We start from the raw sequence: 19,369 nt of genomic DNA, 5'->3' as shown, positions 1-19,369 counted from the left end.
TTGTGTCAAAAAAGTTGGTTATTTAGTAACCATTTTTGGTATGAAATAAGTTGAATTTCAAGGACATGATTAATATTTCCATAATCAAGTAACAAAATAGCTGGCTCAAAGGTTCCTATAATAATTCCATGAAAGAGGTGTAAGAAAATAGAAAATAGAGATAGAAACCTGCTGTCACAATAGAGGATTCTGGTTGGCTCACAGTAAATATCTAACAACCTTCATGGCCAAACCAAAATCGAGTTCCTATATAAAGATCTAATTAAGTTGCAAAATCTAAGAAATTTTCTTTTTCGTTCCGCGTGATTGTTTCTAAGATATGGCTGGTTTTTCCTTCAAAAGAAGCTACCAGCATTATGCATTTTATCTTGTAAATAGTTTGTTAATACTTGTAATTTCCTTTTTTCTAGTTGACACACATGCCAGAATTGTTAATGTAGGAGGCAACTGCGATTTTTATAAAGGGAGTTGGGTTTACGATGAATCGTATCCTCTTTATGATTCACTTCAATGCCCATTCATCCCTGGAGATTTCCATTGTCTTAGTAATGGTCGACCTGACAAACAATATCTCAAATACAGATGGAGCCCAACTGGAGGATGTGATCCACCTAGGTTTGATGGCCTGGATTTGGTCAACAGATTTAAGGGTAAAAAAATCATGTTTGTCGGTGACTCAATCAGTAATAACCAGTGGGTGTCTTTTGCTTGCATGATTCATGCAGCTATTCCTAATGCAAATTTTACTACTTACCATGGCGTCCCCATGGCATCCATTAATTTTACGGTTAGTAAAACCTCTTTTATAAACACCCTTTTAGCTACATTTTATTAATTAGCTTATAAGTCGATTAATTCTTTGGTTTTCAAAAAGGGATACTTACACCTTTTCATTTTGGCCTACAAAAAAAATGGAGGTAGTATTTGTTGTCGTTCTCTTAATCAGACCATGTTCTATGCCTGGAACTCTATCCTTAAATAATCCATCTCTTATGGGGTAGATAGGGAATTCTCTAAACACTTATTTTCTCTTTGTGATTGTAAGCTAGATTTTTAAACATTTCTTGACGATCTTCCTTAAAAGAAGGAAAACTGAAACCCATCACTGAAAGAGACTCAATGAGACCTGTTGTAGAAATCTTATTAGGTTCTTTCACCGATATCTACATGCCTTTCAAATTTGAGTCAAGAGCATTGTTCGGAAACATCCCCGTAGCTTTGGATTTTGAATTAGCTCTTCTAATCGATCCTGGAACTGGTGCAAAAGAAGATGGCTTAGAGTTGCTTACCTCTGAATCTGAAAGAACTAGAGATGTAGCAACTTCTTCCTTTTTTCCGAAACCTTGAAATCTGTTGATAGATTCCATACAAAGAGGAAACAAGGGAATTGAGAGAGTAGTGATTACTTCGTCCTGCCTTAGAGGATTATCATTCTCAACCTCGACACTCACTTTTAAACCTTCTTGTGATTCGAGCATAGGTTTACTAGAACTCAAAGCCATTGCAGCAGCTTGCTTCCTTACGGTGATTATGGAAGCTTGAGAATTAACCATTCCTTGATTACTAGCTTTCCCAGCTTTGCCCTTTTTTAACTTTTCTCTTTCGATATGTCCCCAACGTCTCCTTGTTGATATTATCGGAAACCCCCTTTATCAGAAGATGGCGCACTTGAGACAATGTCAGAAACCTTGCTTAATTCCATGGGCATTTCTTTGATCAAACCGTCATCCTTCATGTCATTAAGAGCATGAAAAGCATCAGATAACTTGATTCCAACTACATTTCGTAGTATCCACCGTCATGTTCACGTTGACAAGATCATCTTTATAACCAAAAGTACCAGCAGAAATTCTCTCCTCCTTGTCTTTGTATATCCAGGAAAGTTGAGATGTCCAAATGCATGGTCCATCCACAAGTAAACCGTTCACTTATATAGTTAAACCATTCGCTTCGTATTTTCATTTCACGTGAGCTTAGCTGAATATTGGCATAAGAAGTTTGTATACGTTGCTTGGTTTATAGCGAGGGCATGCATAAGTTGTTTGTATACGTTGCTTGGTTTATAGCGAGGGCATGCATGGTAATACCTTCTTCGAATTTGTGCATGCAGGATCCTGAGTATAACATTTCTATACATTTTAATTTCAAACCATTCCTAGTTGAGTTAGAGGAGATACCTAAACGAATTATAAACATCGACAATCACAAACCATTCCTAGTTGAATTAGAGGAACGAATTCTAAAGATCGACACCATTAGCACGGGTGATCTGTGGAAAGAAGTAGATGTTGTGATCTTCAACACTTGGCACTGGTGGTTCCACAAAGGAAAAATACAACAGTAAGAAGTTTAATTCCTTAAATGTCTAATTCTACATGTCATCCATCCATTATATATCACTTCTGTTAGATAAAGATTTCCTTAAAAGTTTTTTGTTTGAAGTTGGGATAAAATTCAGGATGGAAACAAGACATACAAAGATATAGATGATCGTCTCGCTGCTTTTGCAAAAGGTTTAACAACTTGGTCAACTTGGGTTGACAAAAATATTGACCCCAAAAAAACTCAAGTTTTCTATCAAGGAATTTCTCCTACGCATCCGAAGTAAGTTTTCTACGATTTATTTTCTGGATGTATGATTGCATATGGAATTTTTATATTTTTGTTCTAGATCACCGTTGAATAGGAGGGTATTTGGATATCAGCGCCAGAAATATTTGAAAAGTCAATTCTAGAAATCAGAAGTAAAAAAAGAAAAAATTACAAAAAATTAAACAAAACAAAAAATTGTTGAAAATTCTCGAAAAAAGAAAAAAAAAATTCTGAACCTAACTTATAGCTTTTCTACTTGTAAAAAGAGTATAACACTCCCAGAGAGCTCAATTTTAACAAGATGGTTTCTAATATGTCGTGTATATCTAAACTACGACTAATTCTTCTTTTTTAGGGGCAAGGATTGGGGTTTCCCACACACGACTTGTGCAGATCACACAACACCAATTAATGGTACTACATATCCTGGAATTCCAGAACCAGGAGTTGCTGTACTCAAGGAAGTGTTAAGTAAAATGTCGAATCATGTCATTTTATTGGACGTGACAACCATGTCACAACTAAGAAAAGATGCTCATCCATCATATTATACCAATCAAGGTCGGACGCTTCGTGATTGTGGCCATTGGTGTGTGGCTGGGGTACCAGATACATGGAATCATCTTCTTTATGCATCTATTGTTGGCCGGCCAGAAACAAGAACGCATAGAGTTGATATGAATTTGCCCATATTGATAACCTAATGTCTTTGCACCCGAATGTTGAAAAAAAAGGGTTGATATATTTGGCTGGGATTTAATTAAGAGTTTGGTGTGAATCAAATATATATCTAATCGTTGCATGTGAAAGTTGATGGTAATGTATGGGTCATTCAGCGAATTTGCACATTTTCAATCACATTTTTCTGCCACTAAGAAATTTTTTTTGTATTAGAGGCCTAATATAACTCACAATGCATATTTTGAACCATAAAAAAACAGTCCTTAACTTAATTTAATCAAAATATGATACTAAATCCTAAAGAAAACTAACATATCAAACATTTGCAAGTGATCCAACAAAAGCAGGATGTAGAAATTCAACATACTGATTATTACAAATCTCTTTGAGACTATTTTTCTTGAGATCATAAGATACAATCTTGCCATTGCCAGGTAAAAGTATCAACGCTTTCAACTCATCTTCATCACCATTTCCTTCCACAACTACCTTTAATATACGGTAACGCAAGTATTGGCTAAAGGAAACACAACCATTTCCATACCGATTCGCTAATTCCTGCAATCGAACTAGAATTCATTTTTTCTTGTTGGAATGGAGGTGGTGGAGGAATCATTCTAAATTGTCTTGTGGAAGGGTTGTAAATATAACGAGTTCCGTTACGTAGACCAAAAGGCCGATAGCACAAAAGAAGACCATTACAAGATTGTTGAATATATAATCCTACTAGTCCTTTTTTCACTTGGATTAGAAAACTGACATTAGAACTACTGATTTTGGCTTTATCACGAAAAATTACACCATAACTTGGTTGTTCATTATGTGCGTGACGGAGAAAACAGAATCCAGACACTGAAAGTTTGTTTTAATGAACCTGGTAATATTTTTGCTTGAAATATGAATCGGAGATGAGACCAATGTTTTGATACCGGTTTGAGAACAAGTAGAGTTTCGACGGGTAAACTCAAGAAAATCTTAATAAAAAGATCACTGCTATTGAATACTAAAGATGTTGATGATGATGAGTCTTCACTATTACCTGCTGAAATCATCGTCATCATCGTGTGCATGCTGGAGAACAAAAAACAAATTTGTACTGATCAAAACAAAAAAAAAAAAAAATTTGTGATGAGATTTTTGGTTAATAATAATAATAATAATAAAAAATATGAAACTTAGGGTTATTTGTTCACTAAACAGGCCTAATGAACAGGCTCGAGTAACCCTACTTGACTATTAAATCCATTCACATCTTCTTCGATTGTTTGCACGAATTATTGATTTAGTGTCTTTGGAACAGAAATTTTGAAATAAGGGGTTTGATGTTTAATGCATCAAAAAAGATACGTATTACAAACCATTTTTGTATGAACACAGCTGGCTCTTCCCACTGGGGTCAGTTGCCCCCGCCCATGTCATTTGGCTCAAAATTTTAGTTCAACCGTCGATATATAGTGTCATGGATTCAGAATAAGAAGCCATATTTAGAGAAAAATCGATGAAGTACCTGTAAATATAAACCAAATGATAGTAAAACGATGAAACTAGGGTTGTTTATATACACCTTATACAAAACTTTGGACAACAAGGAAAACGACTTATACACCAAATGTAAGATCTTAACTTAAGACAAAAAGGATAACGACTTATACTGTCTAAGGCCTTTATTAGAGCCGATTTACTAAAGTAACCAAACAGGTCCATCATACAAGCCCATCTATCTCAGGCAACCCCTTTTCTTTATTTATTTTTGAATGATTTTTTAGGGACCATGGTCTTTTTGAGGGGACCATGATTTTATTAGGCCACCTTCCTTATAGTGATAACAAGTGTCTTAAAACGTTGAAATGACTAACCTACTCTTAATCTAATTTAATTTAAAACCAACCTAATAACCACCTATATATATAACCACCACCTCCTCCCACAACCACCGCCCACCACCGCCGATTACCACCACCTCCGATTATCACCAGCACCAACCACCGATTACCACCACCACCCACCTCCCGCCACCACCACCACCGCCTATTTAAGAAATGTAACAACATCAATGCAATCACATTTAAGTTCGGTTACATAATAATTTTATCGAGTATAAAAGACGTCAGCCGCAACCTGATTCTGCCATGGGACCACTCCGTAGGTATTTTCCAACAAACTCTTCGCTTTAATTTGATTTTGATTGCTTCAATCGAATAGAAATCATCAAAATAGGGTTTTAATTGGAGTTACAGAGACATGTTCGGTTAGGTTGATTTTCCAAAAAACCCTAGTTTACTAACCGAACTTCTTGAAAATGAAGAACACGAAGAACAGTTCGGTTCTATTGGATTTAAAACGAAGTCACCGAACTCTCTGTTCGGTTGTTTCGCAAAAAAATTTAAAATTACAAAGTAACCGAACTCCACCCTTAGAACCGAAAAAAAAAACAAATACAGTCTAACCGAATTGTGTTGTTGTGGCCACTAGGTTGAGTTCCAAAATAACCGAACTTAGCCAATAGAGTTCGGTTTGTTCGCAAAAAAATTTAAAAATACAAAGTAACCGAACTTAGCCAATAGATGCTGGAACTTCACATTTTTTTTGTTTGTTAAGTTCGGTAACTTCACAATTTTATCGCAGAAACCGAACTCAGAGTTCGGTTGGTTAGCTGTTAGGATCAAGTTTGCGAAAGAACCGAACGTTGTAAACTTATATACTCTTATATTACGTAAAGTTCGGTTAGATCAAAAGTGCATGCAATTTTCGAACCAACCGAACTTTGTACACCAAAGTTCGGTTAGTTAAGAACCAACCGTACATAACGCTGTAACTCCTAGAAATTATTAGAGAGTTCGGTAACCTGCGTGGTTCGAACAAGTAACCGAACTACACTTTCAGATGAGTTAGGTTACTTGTTCATCTCACGGGGCAACCGAACTACAGCTTCAGATGAGTTCCGTTACTTGTTCTTCATATAAAGTAACGGAACTGTTCAAAATCCAGTTCAAATCCTGATCATTTTGAAGATTAACAAATATTCTAGGAGAGGATGGAGATGAAGAATCAGATGGGTTTTCATCATTTGAATACTCAAACTTAGTGAATTGGAAAAAAAAATTATTTTCCATGTTTTTCTCCTTCATCTTCTCTAACTCTGCTCTCTCAATAATTCTACTCAACTAATAGTAAACTCATATTTTAATTTAATCTCACTAATTATTTTTAACTGAATCATTCACTAATCATAACCTAAAATTAATTAAGAGGGTATATTAAGTATTAAATAAATAACGAGATATGGGGTGACCTAGAATTACTTCTAATGCCTTTACCCAAAATAAAACCATGGTCCCCCAAAAAAACCATGGTCCCCAAAAAATCGTTCTTATTTTCTCGGGCCATGAGTTAAAACCCTAAAGGTGTTACTATCCATACACAAAAGAACAATCAAAATAAAAGTAGCACAAAACCCCCAAACTATATGAATATTTAGGATTTTTGTATCAATATCCATCACTACCATCACCAACCACCACCACTACCATCGCCAACCACCACCACCATATCCACCATCAACTACTACACTACTAGCAACCAACACCTTATCCACCAACAAATATTAGCACTACCATCACCATAAGAAGCACCACCACCAACCAACACCGCCACTGACTAGAAACAATACCACCAAATTTGGTTTCATCATAAACTTACTGTTTCATCATTAAAAAAATTGGTTTCATGATAAAAAAAAAATAGCCAAAATATTATGAAACCAATTTTATTTGGGGTTTTTGTTTGAATTTTTAAAAAATTAGAGTTTTTGTATCACGTTTGTTTAATATGGAGTTTTAATGGATCTCAACATTTGAATGGGTTTTTTGTATTCCAATTTTGACCACCTTAGTGTTTTACTACTAGTTCTGAAATATCAAGTAACCTAACTTACTTTATGAATTTTTTTTTTTTTTATTTTTGAAGCATCATGTAACCTAAATTACTTGACTTTCTGTCCAGTGTCCAGTGTCACTCAATGGCTTGCTAGTTGCTATATAAAGCAACTCAAAGTGGAAATTACTGTCAGAATGTGGCAAACCTTGAGAAGACCTTAGAGGATGTTTGGAATTTGGATATACATACGGAAGCTATCTTTTAGAAGTTAGTTTGGGAACAAAATTATAAAATGATTTTTTTTCCCGAAATCATAAAAGAAAAATATGGGCAAGAGTGGTCCAAAAATCCCAACATATTCAAAAGGGAATATACAAAATTACAAAGTCTTCCCAATGATAGAATATAATGCTTATCGGATGATTCTTGTAAGTTTTATTTGTTGAGCACCATAAACGGGTAAGTCTCTAACAACTAAACCAACTCATCCCTTATCTTGGATTTACCACCACGAGCCCAAGCATCACTATCTTTCCAAATCTCCTAGATGATCGCATAAGGAAGAACATTAATAATATCTTATTGCCTCTCCTTACTCTATAAAAGCTCCAGCCCTGAAATAAATAAATGAGTAAATGTCTCTGGCATGAGACATGCAGAGAGTTGAGAAGGTAGTTCCATGAGTAAAATGCCCATTCACAGTGAACAGAAAGATGATCGCAAGTTTCTTTATTTCTTACACAAACTGGACAAATAGGGGATTCGACATATACGCCCAGCGACGGAAGCAGGACTGAAAATTTAGGTGGGCTAAATCAAATATATTAGGGTAAAAATGAATTTTTAGGGTGGGCTAAAAAAATTTCCCACAAAATTTTCCTTTGAAAAAATGAAAATTGGGTTGTATTTAGAATTTTGGGGGTGGCTGGAGCACACCCAACCCACCCTCAAATCCGTCATTGTATACGCCTCTAAGGGAAGGATGCTTCTTGTCGGAATTGAGTTGTGCACAGAATACCACCGGAAAAAGTTGACCTTCGGTGAAGAGTTCTTGTTAGAATGACTTATAGAGGCAAAAAAGTTATTTTTGGTGAATGATATTACATTTTTCTTGAACTTCAACTATCCAAACGCCGAAATCCCGTCTAACTAGATGTTATTCAGGGATTCATAAGAGAAAAGACGGTGGAAATGAGCATTCGTGTACAAAAAAGCAAAAAAAATCCAATCAATAAGGCAAATTTGGCAATATTATTGACTCTGAGAATAACCTAAAAAATTCGCTATTGTTGAGTGACTTAGTAAATTCGAGTCATATAGTTTATTTTTGAAGCCTATTATATGGGCTCCAAACTTTTGGCTTTTAGGGCTCACAAGATGACAAAATAGGACAATGAAATAGTAATCAACAAAACCTTTTTAACCTATTAATTTTTTAATGGTAATATCCTCCATTAATTAATGCTAATAATTAAATTATTTAAATTAAATATGATTAGTGATTAAGTTAGATTAATTCATAGTTAGGGTTTGAAAATCAAATCAATTTTTCTTTTAATTTCGGGTGTTCCTTTATATACCCCTAAAAACACTAACTCTAGCCCTAACCGTTAGTTATGTTAGTTATAAAGTAGTAAATATGAAAATCTGTAAATTGTTCGAAGCTTTGTATATCGATACCCCTCTAGGTTTGTTGTATGGCCATACAAATCGAAAAAAATAAATAAATTCCAATATATGCATATAGATAAAGTCTCTACAAAATAATTACCAAACCCATTTTTATTAGTCGTTCGATAATATTGAAAAGAAAAATATTAGGTCATGGAAGAACATAGATGAACCCGTACTGATCAAAAAAGAAAAAAAAAAGAATCCTAAATAACTCAACCGTGGAATGGATCCCGTTTGGAAGGTTTGGAGATCGAACCATACCGTGATGAACTGAAGGTTTGTGATTTAATTATAGGATTGATTGGAGTAGTTTTTAAGGGCAATTCCTATGGCAATCAACAAACTTATTGTTTTGTTGAGCCACGTTGATGAACAAAATGCATTCTCCATCATGGGTAACAAGGAAAAATTAACAAATATGATGTTTTGGGGTCCCACTAGTGATTTTATTTATATAAAATAATAATAATTGAGTCCCACTGATGATTTTATTTATATAAACTAACAAGAGTTGGGTTCCTCAGATGATTTATATAAAAATAAACCCTAAATATAATAAACGGGTTTGGGAGAGAGAAAAGTACTGGGAGATCTCATCAGTAAACCAACTCCATATTCAATCATACATAAATAAGGATAGATTAGAAAAAAACATGAAATAGTGGCTAGAATGATTGGTTTTCTTAATTTTTGTGAAAACCAAACAAGGTTATTTTTTAGTAACGGAGGGAGTACATCACATCTTGTCTTCCAGATGTGCCATAATGTATAGCCTGCAATTACAATAAATTCTTGCATACATCCAGCATTACTCTCATCAGTAAACCAACTCCATATTCAATCATACATAAATAATCCATTTACAATGCCTACAATATTAATCTGAATAGAATACCAGACTTCTTTGCAGACCTAGCACTGTAGAAACAAATGATCCATACTTTCAATATCATTGGTGCAAAGGAGACATGTGGCATTTTATATTATTTACAAATGTCGTACACGTTTCTCTAATAGGTAGGCAATTATGGACACACTTCCACTGATGATTAATTTTCCAAAATTGTTTCGAAGGAAAAATTGTTAATTTTGGACTTAGTTATAAAAGTTTATTTGGGAATATAATTTCAAAATTACTTTTTATTTTTCCGAAAAAATAAGTTTATATCACAAAATAAAAATATGCAACTCGATCCCAAACTAATCAGAAGGGGGACTATAAAATTACAAAATCTTCCTAGTTGATATAGCATGGTGCCGATCGCTAATGATTCTTGAAAGTTTCATTTGTCGGGCTCCATAAGCAGATAAGATATTTAATAGCTACCATTATGTCTTCGAAAATTTCTATCGTGTATCTGCTCCTTAGACTTCAAACATCCATCTCTGAAGTACACTAGTGCATGTCTCTGGCATAATCCATGATACGTGCAGAGAGTTAAGAAATTAAGTAGCGCCATAAACAATGGTTGTTCACATTTATACAAACTGGAAAAGTAGTGGAATCAACATTTATGCCTCTATGGATAAGCATGTTTTTTTGTCGGAACTGAGTTATGCACAGAAAACTACGACAAGAAATCAACTTATGGTGGAGAATTTATTGGAAAATTGATAAGAATAGAAATTTAAAAACGAAAAGAACGTGGTATTATTGGTTTCAAGACCGATTTTTTCCATCAAATATTTGGACCATTCCCAAATAATTGGTGAGTATCAATTCTTCTTAATATAAAGGAGAATGATTTTGCTGACGCGGCGGAAACACAACAATCCTGATATTTTTCCCAATAAAAGTAAGCCACATGGAAAATACAAATGGATTAGTTTCTTATCGAAATATGATGTCTTTAAGGAAAAGACAGTAAATCGCTGCCGTTGTTCTGGTGGCGGAAAGACACTACTCTTGGTTAATTTGCACACTAAGGCGTTACATTCTATACATTTCCAAGGTTTGAATTTGATATGTTTATGTCGCGTCTTCTGAAATCATGCGATCTTTACAGACTGTCTTTTGGTTTAAGGTTTGATTTTCATGTTAGTGTAATAACTAAAAGATGAGTTTGAGTATGTTTTGGAGAAGACGTGTCCTACCAAATAGTTACGCTGCTTTTGATTATGAAAGACACCGGTTGGTCATTATGTAAGATATTACGAAAAACCACTGTTGTTAGATCTTTCCGGATCCCATACCAAAAGACATGTCTTTTGGTATTTTTCTCTATAAATGTTCTGACATTTTCCAAATCCTCTACCAAATAACCAGCGACAGTGAAAGGTCCTCCATCATCCAATTGGGTTTTCATAAGCTTGCAATATGGATACAGATAACCAACAATGCAGCAGCCGGGGAAAATCATCAAACAATCAGCAAAAAGGATAAACATACGAGAACCATCCATTCATATTCTATTGTCCATTGTGACAGATTAGTAGAAAATACTGCTATCGCAACTGTGTGCCCAGTCGATTCGAGCACAATGGGATCACAAATGCTTAGTATGGACAGAAGGAGAATCAAACAAACGAAGATCAAAATGAAAAGAGGTACTACATGCCAGAAAATCATCTTCGCAAAACATTATAACAGGTACGGTAAGGTAATGAACCTTTTAGGTGATGATCAGTAATGGTCTAACAAATCAGGGTAATGAAGCATATATGGTGGAACATTTATATGCATAATCATATTTTATATATTGCCGTTGTTAAATCTCAGGAAGTAATGAACCATTTAGGCGATGATAATTGATATGGAATGAGGGTAATGAAGCATATATGTGGTACATTTATATGCATAGTCAGAGTTTACATATTGTCGTTGTTGAATCTCAGTATTGCATACAAATTTAGGAAGTAATGGTTAAAGAATTACAAATTCTACGTGAGTTATGCCTGATAATGTTCCTTCGCTGCGGAATCGAATTCAATGGTTTTGTTACTAACCAATTTGTTTAAACGGGATCAGTAAATAACGTACAGGACTTCGGAACTCCAACACATAATACCCTGAACGCAAGGGTGCGTTTGCGTTTACATCTATGGGAGGTAAAATAAACAAGAAGACCAATAATGGTCGTGCACCATACGTCTTCGAAATAATTAACAAAGGTTTTCCAGTTTATGGAATAACAGATATTCACCACCACAAAAGAAAATTCCATGGTGGTTCTTTGGAGATTGTACTCAATCTAAAACTAAGTAACCATGCAAAATCTTAGTGTAGGTAATGATCCTGCATGTTTGGGAGTTTATGATGGTGTTACAGATGCATTTCGAATAACAAGCAAAATGATCAACAACCCTTTAATTGTGTATATTCTATAAACACTGCTATATATTCTGTGCTACTATGTTTCTTATGCTTTTTATATGGAAAAAATTATATTGCCTGTTAAAGCTCTTGGGAAGAAATCACAACTGAATCTCTCATGGCTTAAGTACAAAGGAGAACTGCAACAAGAATTAATTCTACATTAATCGTAAGCTTCTTCTAAATAAACGGAGAAGGTTTCTTTCATTTGCATTACGAGGCAATGATATTGCAGATTATGGAATGAAGAAAGATTAATGTAGAATATTCAAGATTGTTAGAACATAATTCACTAAGAGAGGTCGTCAACATCACCAAGATAAGGCTTGATCTTCCAAGTAAACAGGTCTTTGGTCTTTGGTGTTTGTTCATCGGACAAAGTAGATGCATGTATCCTACAACAATGGATGGTGGTGCGGACAGATCATCCATAACACTCGGTGCGGATACGATGTGGTCGGGCCGCATACTCAAAATATGTGGTCCCTTTTCTTTTTTTGACACGTATATAAAATAAAAAATAAAGTGAAAAATAGTTTTATTACAAAAATATTTAACTAACTTTTATAGACAACTTCCTATGCTTTTTCTCAAAAATTGAATGTTTTACGGGAATTTGGAGGGGACAGGATTTAAGTTTATATACGTGTTGGAAAAAAAGTGACCGCATATTTTGATTATGTGGCCCGATCACATCGTGGCCGGGGTGCATAATACTAGCCCGGCTTTACATCTAAATTGGCAGAACCCTACTCACTATGTGTACTTTGATAATAATTGAGTTTTGCCTTGGTAAATGAATGTTGGTTCTATTTTTTTTGATAGAGATATCAATTCCAACGACATTTTATTCTCTAACAACCTAACCGGCATCCCTTAGGTAAAGTTAACATGATTTATTTATTTTTTCTTTATTTTTCTTTTTGGATAAAACTTATAAGCAGTCCAACAATTTAATTGAAAATTCAGAAGCCCAAAACCATTGGATGTTCTAAAAGACACTTGAACCGCCCAACATCTTACCACAGCCTGTTAAGCGCCCAAGTAATTACAGTTCAAAAAAAATAAATTAACATGATGATACACCAAAATTTCAAGAAATCTAAAGTAAAATGGAGCAATCAGCAATCCAATGACCGGTGCAATATGCTACACTGAATGACACTTGGTAAGTTTTAGCATGTACTGGATACAACAGGAGAATTCAATGATCAGATTTGTAGTTAACCAAGCATAACTGGCACTAACCAAAGAACTGGATATAATTTTATAGCCCTAGACCGTGCATTTGCACGGGCATGAAAAGGCCTTGTAATTAATAAATCCCTAACAATGTTATTGGCGAGAGTTGTACTTCCTTGACCCAACCAAGAACACACAATATTTAGAATCTGATAAGGCTTAGAGAAAAAAGAAATCAGAAATTTTTGATGTTTGTTTCATTACTCGAATGAAAATAAATCACCACTATTTATAGGAGACTATGCTTATTGGAGATGTTTTTCATTTCCAACAAACGTCATTACCGTCTATAGGAATAGATGTGTATCTTATGTGATCACACCTTTAGAGACGCCTCTTCATATCTAATAAATATCCATTGCGTCTATTCATCACAGGAAGTTCCCCAATCGTAACAGCAAACCAAAAACGAAAATCATTTAATTTTGAATGATATTGAAAATATCCGATAGAAATCTTGTCAGAATGACTTATATAGAAGAAAGAAAACCATTTTTTATGAAAGGTATTTTGTTTTGCTTTCAATAGGCACCTCAGCACATCACAACATCCGAGACGCATAAACACGCAAGATAACAAAGCACGACATGCTAAAAAAACACGTCATAACATGCATAAAGCGATACGAAACATGATACAATAGATTACATTTCATGTATATTTCACAAAATAGCTTCATTCTAACCCATTTCTGATAGTTTTTTCCGGTTTTGTTAAATAATTTCCAAAATAATAGAGATAACATCTAAAATATCGGAAAAATGTTTATTCTTTGCGAAACATAGAATGAGTGTGTTTCTGCAAAGCACAACAAGAAACAACATGGTTATCTTTTTGGCGCTACACAGCACGTCACGCTTGAATCTGTAGCACATCGGTATATAACACGCAACACATTAAGTACGCTACTTCATAGGCTAGGCCGACACGTTTGACACATCTAACGGAAACCCCATGTAAGGTGTAGCTCTTAACCAAACACCAAAACCCCGTGTAACCAAGCACTCTTTCTTACCGCAGCTACAAATCTAACTAACCGATGAATGCAGCCAACACTCTGTCACTTGGTAATAAACAAAAAGAATATATCAAAATAACCTTTTCTCTGGGGTCACCTGAGCAGTGAATCGTTTAAAAAAGCGGAAAATGGGTCATTTGTCCAAATTTTATTAAAACATGGTTCAAATGGACGGGTAAAAATTAGTATGGGTGAAATGGATACAAAAAAATAGTAAGGATGAAACTGGATGCATCCTGATATAAATTAAAAATAAGAAAAAATATTTGAAAATTGGTAGGATGAAACTGGTTACATCCTACCTATTTTTATATTTTTGTCCATTTGAACAGTATCTTTTTAATTTTTGTCCATTTAAACAGTATCAAAATGTACAAGTTTTTTTCATTCAGGAATTGTTGATTTTGGTCTTTTTAACCAATTTTGTGTCAAAAAAGTTGGTTATTTAGTAACCATTTTTGGTATGAAATAAGTTGAATTTCAAGGACATGATTAATATTTCCATAATCAAGTAACAAAATAGCTGGCTCAAAGGTTCCTATAATAATTCCATGAAAGAGGTGTAAGAAAATAGAAAATAGAGATAGAAACCTACTGTCACAATAGAGGATTCTGGTTGGCTCACAGTAAATGTCTAACAACCTTCATGGCCAAACCAAAATCGAGTTCCTATATAAAGATCTAATTAAGTTGCAAAATCTAAGAAATTTTCTTTTTCGTTCCGCGTGATTGTTTCTAAGATATGGCTGGTTTTTCCTTCAAAAGAAGCTACCAACATTATGCATTTTATCTTGTAAATAGTTTGTTAATACTTGTAATTTCCTTTTTTCTAGATGACACACATGCCAGAATTGTTAATGTAGGAGGCAACTGCGATTTTTATAAAGGGAGTTGGGTTTACGATGAATCGTATCCTCTTTATGATTCCCTTCAATGCCCATTCATCCCTGGAGATTTCCATTGTCTTAGTAATGGTCGACCTGACAAACAATATCTCAAATACAGATGGAGCCCAACTGGAGGATGTGATCCACCTAGGTTTGATGGCCTGGATTTGGTCAACAGATTTAAGGGTAAAAAAATCATGTTTGTCGGTGACTCAATCAGTAATAACCAGTGGGTGTCTTTTGCTTGCATGATTCATGCAGCTATTCCTAATGCAAATTTTACTACTTACCATGGCGTCCCCATGGCATCCATTAATTTTACTGTTAATAAAACCTCTTTTATAAACACCCTTTTAGCTACATTTTATTAATTAGCTTATAAGTCGATTAATTCTTTGGTTTTCAAAAAGGGATACTTACACCTTTTCATTTTGGCCTACAAAAAAATGGAGGTGGTATTTGTTGTCGTTCTCTTAATCAGACCATGTTCTATGCCTGGAACTCTATCCTTAAATAATCCATCTCTTATGGGGTAGATAGTGAATTCTCTAAACACTAATTTTCTCTTTGTGATTGTAAGCTAGATTTTTAAACATTTCTCGACGATCTTCCTTAAAAGAAGGAAAACTGAAACCCATCACTGAAAGAGACTCAATGAGACCTGTTGTAGAAATCTTATTAGGTTCTTTCACCGATATCTACATGCCTTTCAAATATGAGTCAAGAGCATTGTTCGGAAACATCCCCGTAGCTTTGGATTTTGAATTAGCTCTTCTAATCGATCCTGGAACTGGTGCAAAAGAAGATGGCTTAGAGTTGCTTACCTCTGAATCTGAAAGAACTAGAGATGTAGCAACTTCTTCCTTTTTCCCGAAACCTTGAAATCTGTTGATAGATTCCATACAAAGAGGAAACAAGGGAATTGAGAGAGTAGTGATTACTTCGTCCTGCCTTGCCTTAGAGGATTATCATTCTCAACCTCGACACTCACTTTTAAACCTTCTTGTGATTCGAGCATAGGTTTACGAGAACTCAAAGCTATTGCAGCAGCTTGCTTCCTTACGGTGATTATGGAAGCTTGAGAATTAACCATTCCTTGATTACTAGCTTTCCCAGCTTTGCCCTTTTTTAACTTTTCTCTTTCGATATGTCCCCAACGTCTCCTTGTTGATATTATCGGAAACCCCCTTTATCAGAAGATGGCGCACTTGAGACAATGTCAGAAACCTTGCTTAATTCCATGGGCATTTCTTTGATCAAACCGTAATCCTTCATGTCATTAAGAGCATGAAAAGCATCAGATAACTTGATTCCAACTACATTTCGTAGTATCCACCGTCATGTTCACGTTGACAAGATCATCTTTATAACCAAAAGTACCAGCAGAAATTCTCTCCTCCTTGTCTTTGTATATCCAGGAAAGTTGAGATGTCCAAATGCATGGTCCATTCACAAGTAAACCGTTCACTTATATAGTTAAACCATTCGCTTTGTATTTTCATTTCACGTGAGCTTAGCTGAATATTGGCATAAGAAGTTGTTTGTATACGTTGCTTGGTTTATAGCGAGGGCATGCATGGTAATACCTTCTTCGAATTTGTGCATGCAGGATCCTGAGTATAACATTTCTATACATTTTAATTTCAAACCATTCCTAGTTGAGTTAGAGGAGATACCTAAACAAATTATAAACATCGACAATCACAAACCATTCCTAGTTGAATTAGAGGAACGAATTCTAAAGATCGACACCATTAGCACGGGTGATCTGTGGAAAGAAGTAGATGTTGTGATCTTCAACACTTGGCACTGGTGGTTCCACAAAGGAAAAATACAACAGTAAGAAGTTTAATTCCTTAAATGTCTAATTCTACATGTCATCCATCCATTATATATCACTTCTGTTAGATAAAGATTTCCTTAAAAGTTTTTTGTTTGAAGTTGGGATAAAATTCAGGAAGGAAACAAGACATACAAAGATATAGATGATCGTCTCGCTGCTTTTGCAAAAGGTTTAACAACTTGGTCAACTTGGGTTGACAAAAATATTGACCCCAAAAAAACTCAAGTTTTCTATCAAGGAATTTCTCCTACGCATCCGAAGTAAGTTTTCTACGATTTATTTTCTGGATGTATGATTGCATATGGAATTTTTATATTTTTGTTCTAGATCACCGTTGAATATGAGGGTATTTGGATATCAGCGCCAGAAATATTTGAAAAGTCAATTCTAGAAATCAGAAGTAAAAAAAGAAAAAATTACAAAAAATTAAACAAAACAAAAAATTGTTGAAAATTCTCGAAAAAAGAAAAAAAAATTCTGAACCTAACTTATAGCTTTTCTACTTCTAAAAAGAGTATAACACTCCCAGAGAGCTCAATTTTAACAAGATGGTTTCTAATATGTCGTGTATATCTAAACTGCGACTAATTCTTCTTTTTTAGGGGCAAGGATTGGGGTTTCCCACACACGACTTGTGCAGATCACACAACACCAATTAATGGTACTACATATCCTGGAATTCCAGAACCAGGAGTTGCTGTACTCAAGGAAGTGTTAAGTAAAATGTCGAATCCTGTCATTTTATTGGACGTGACAACCATGTCACAACTAAGAAAAGATGCTCATCCATCATATTATACCAATCAAGGTCGGACGCTTCGTGATTGTGGCCATTGGTGTGTGGCTGGGGTACCAGATACATGGAATCATCTTCTTTATGCATCTATTGTTGGCCGGCCAGAAACAAGAACGCATAGAGTTGATATGAATTTGCCCATATTGATAACCTAATGTCTTTGCACCCGAATGTTGAAAAAAAAGGGTTGATATATTTGGCTGGGATTTAATTAAGAGTTTGGTGTGAATCAAATATATATCTAATCGTTGCATGTGAAAGTTGATGGTAATGTATGGGTCATTCAGCGAATTTGCACATTTTCAATCACATTTTTCTGCCACTAAGAAAAAAATTTTGTATTAGAGGCCTAATATAACTCACAATGCATATTTTGAACCATAAAAAAACAGTCCTTAACTTAATTTAATCAAAATATGATACTAAATCCTAAAGAAAACTAACATATCAAACATTTGCAAGTGATCCAACAAAAGCAGGAATTAGAAATTCAACATACCGATTATTACAAATCTCTTTGAGACTATTTTTCTTGAGATCATAAGATACAATCTTGCCATTGCCAGGTAAAAGTATCAACGCTTTCAACTCATCTTCATCACCATTTCCTTCCACAACTACCTTTAATATACGGTAACGCAAGTATTGGCTAAAGGAAACACAACCATTTCCATACCGATTCGCTAATTCCTGCAATCGAACTAGAATTCATTTTTTCTTGTTGGAATGGAGGTGGTGGAGGAATCATTCTAAATTGTCTTGTGGAAGGGTTGTAAGTATAACGAGTTCCGTTACGTAGACCAAAAGGCCGATAGCACAAAAGAAGACCATTACAAGATTGTTGAATATATAATCCTACTAGTCCTTTTTTCACTTGGATTAGAAAACTGACATTAGAACTACTGATTTTGGCTTTATCACGAAAAATTACACCATAACTTGGTTGTTCATTATGTGCGTGACGGAGAAAACAGAATCCAGACACTGAAAGTTTGTTTTAATGAACCTGGTAATATTTTTGCTTGAAATATGAATCGGAGATGAGACCAATGTTTTGATACCGGTTTGAGAACAAGTAGAGTTTCGACGGGTAAACTCAAGAAAATCTTAATAAAAAGATCACTGCTATTGAATACTAAAGATGTTGATGATGATGAGTCTTCACTATTACCTGCTGAAATCATCGTCATCATCGTGTGCATGCTGGAGAACAAAAAACAAATTTGTACTGATCAAAAAAAAAAAAAAACAAATTTGTGATGAGATTTTTGGTTAATAATAATAATAATAATAAAAAAGATGAAACTTAGGGTTATTTGTTCACTAAACAGGCCTAATGAACAGGCCCGAGTAACCCTACTTGACTATTAAATCCATTCACATCTTCTTCGATTGTTTGCACGAATTATTGATTTAGTGTCTTTGGAACAGAAATTTTGAAATAAGG

At 34.7% G+C, this 19,369-nt stretch overlaps 3 protein-coding genes across 3 annotated transcripts; all 3 read left to right on the top strand.

The window, feature by feature from the left end:
• The first annotated feature begins 319 nt into the window (after positions 1-319).
• LOC113330904 (protein trichome birefringence-like 42) lies at positions 320-3,296 on the top strand. Its single transcript, XM_026577699.1, has 5 exons — positions 320-326; positions 411-787; positions 2,111-2,340; positions 2,443-2,604; positions 2,948-3,296. Exons 1-5 carry the CDS (start codon positions 320-322, stop codon positions 3,294-3,296), a joined length of 1,125 nt encoding a protein of 374 aa, XP_026433484.1.
• Positions 3,297-15,138: 11,842 nt separating this feature from the next.
• On the top strand, positions 15,139-15,654 carry LOC113330903 (protein trichome birefringence-like 43). The gene is made up of 2 exons (XM_026577698.1): positions 15,139-15,145; positions 15,230-15,654. Exons 1-2 carry the CDS (start codon positions 15,139-15,141, stop codon positions 15,652-15,654), a joined length of 432 nt encoding a protein of 143 aa, XP_026433483.1.
• A 283-nt stretch (positions 15,655-15,937) lies between these two features.
• LOC113330902 (protein trichome birefringence-like 42) lies at positions 15,938-18,077 on the top strand. The gene is made up of 4 exons (XM_026577697.1): positions 15,938-16,132; positions 16,893-17,122; positions 17,225-17,386; positions 17,729-18,077. Exons 1-4 carry the CDS (start codon positions 15,938-15,940, stop codon positions 18,075-18,077), a joined length of 936 nt encoding a protein of 311 aa, XP_026433482.1.
• Positions 18,078-19,369: the final 1,292 nt, after the last annotated feature.

The sequence above is a fragment of the Papaver somniferum genome, unplaced genomic scaffold (genome assembly GCF_003573695.1).
Source record: "Papaver somniferum cultivar HN1 unplaced genomic scaffold, ASM357369v1 unplaced-scaffold_12, whole genome shotgun sequence".
Taxonomy (NCBI): domain Eukaryota; kingdom Viridiplantae; phylum Streptophyta; class Magnoliopsida; order Ranunculales; family Papaveraceae; genus Papaver; species Papaver somniferum.
Note: the sequence above shows the minus strand (reverse complement) of the source record. Positions and strands in the feature narration are given on the sequence as shown.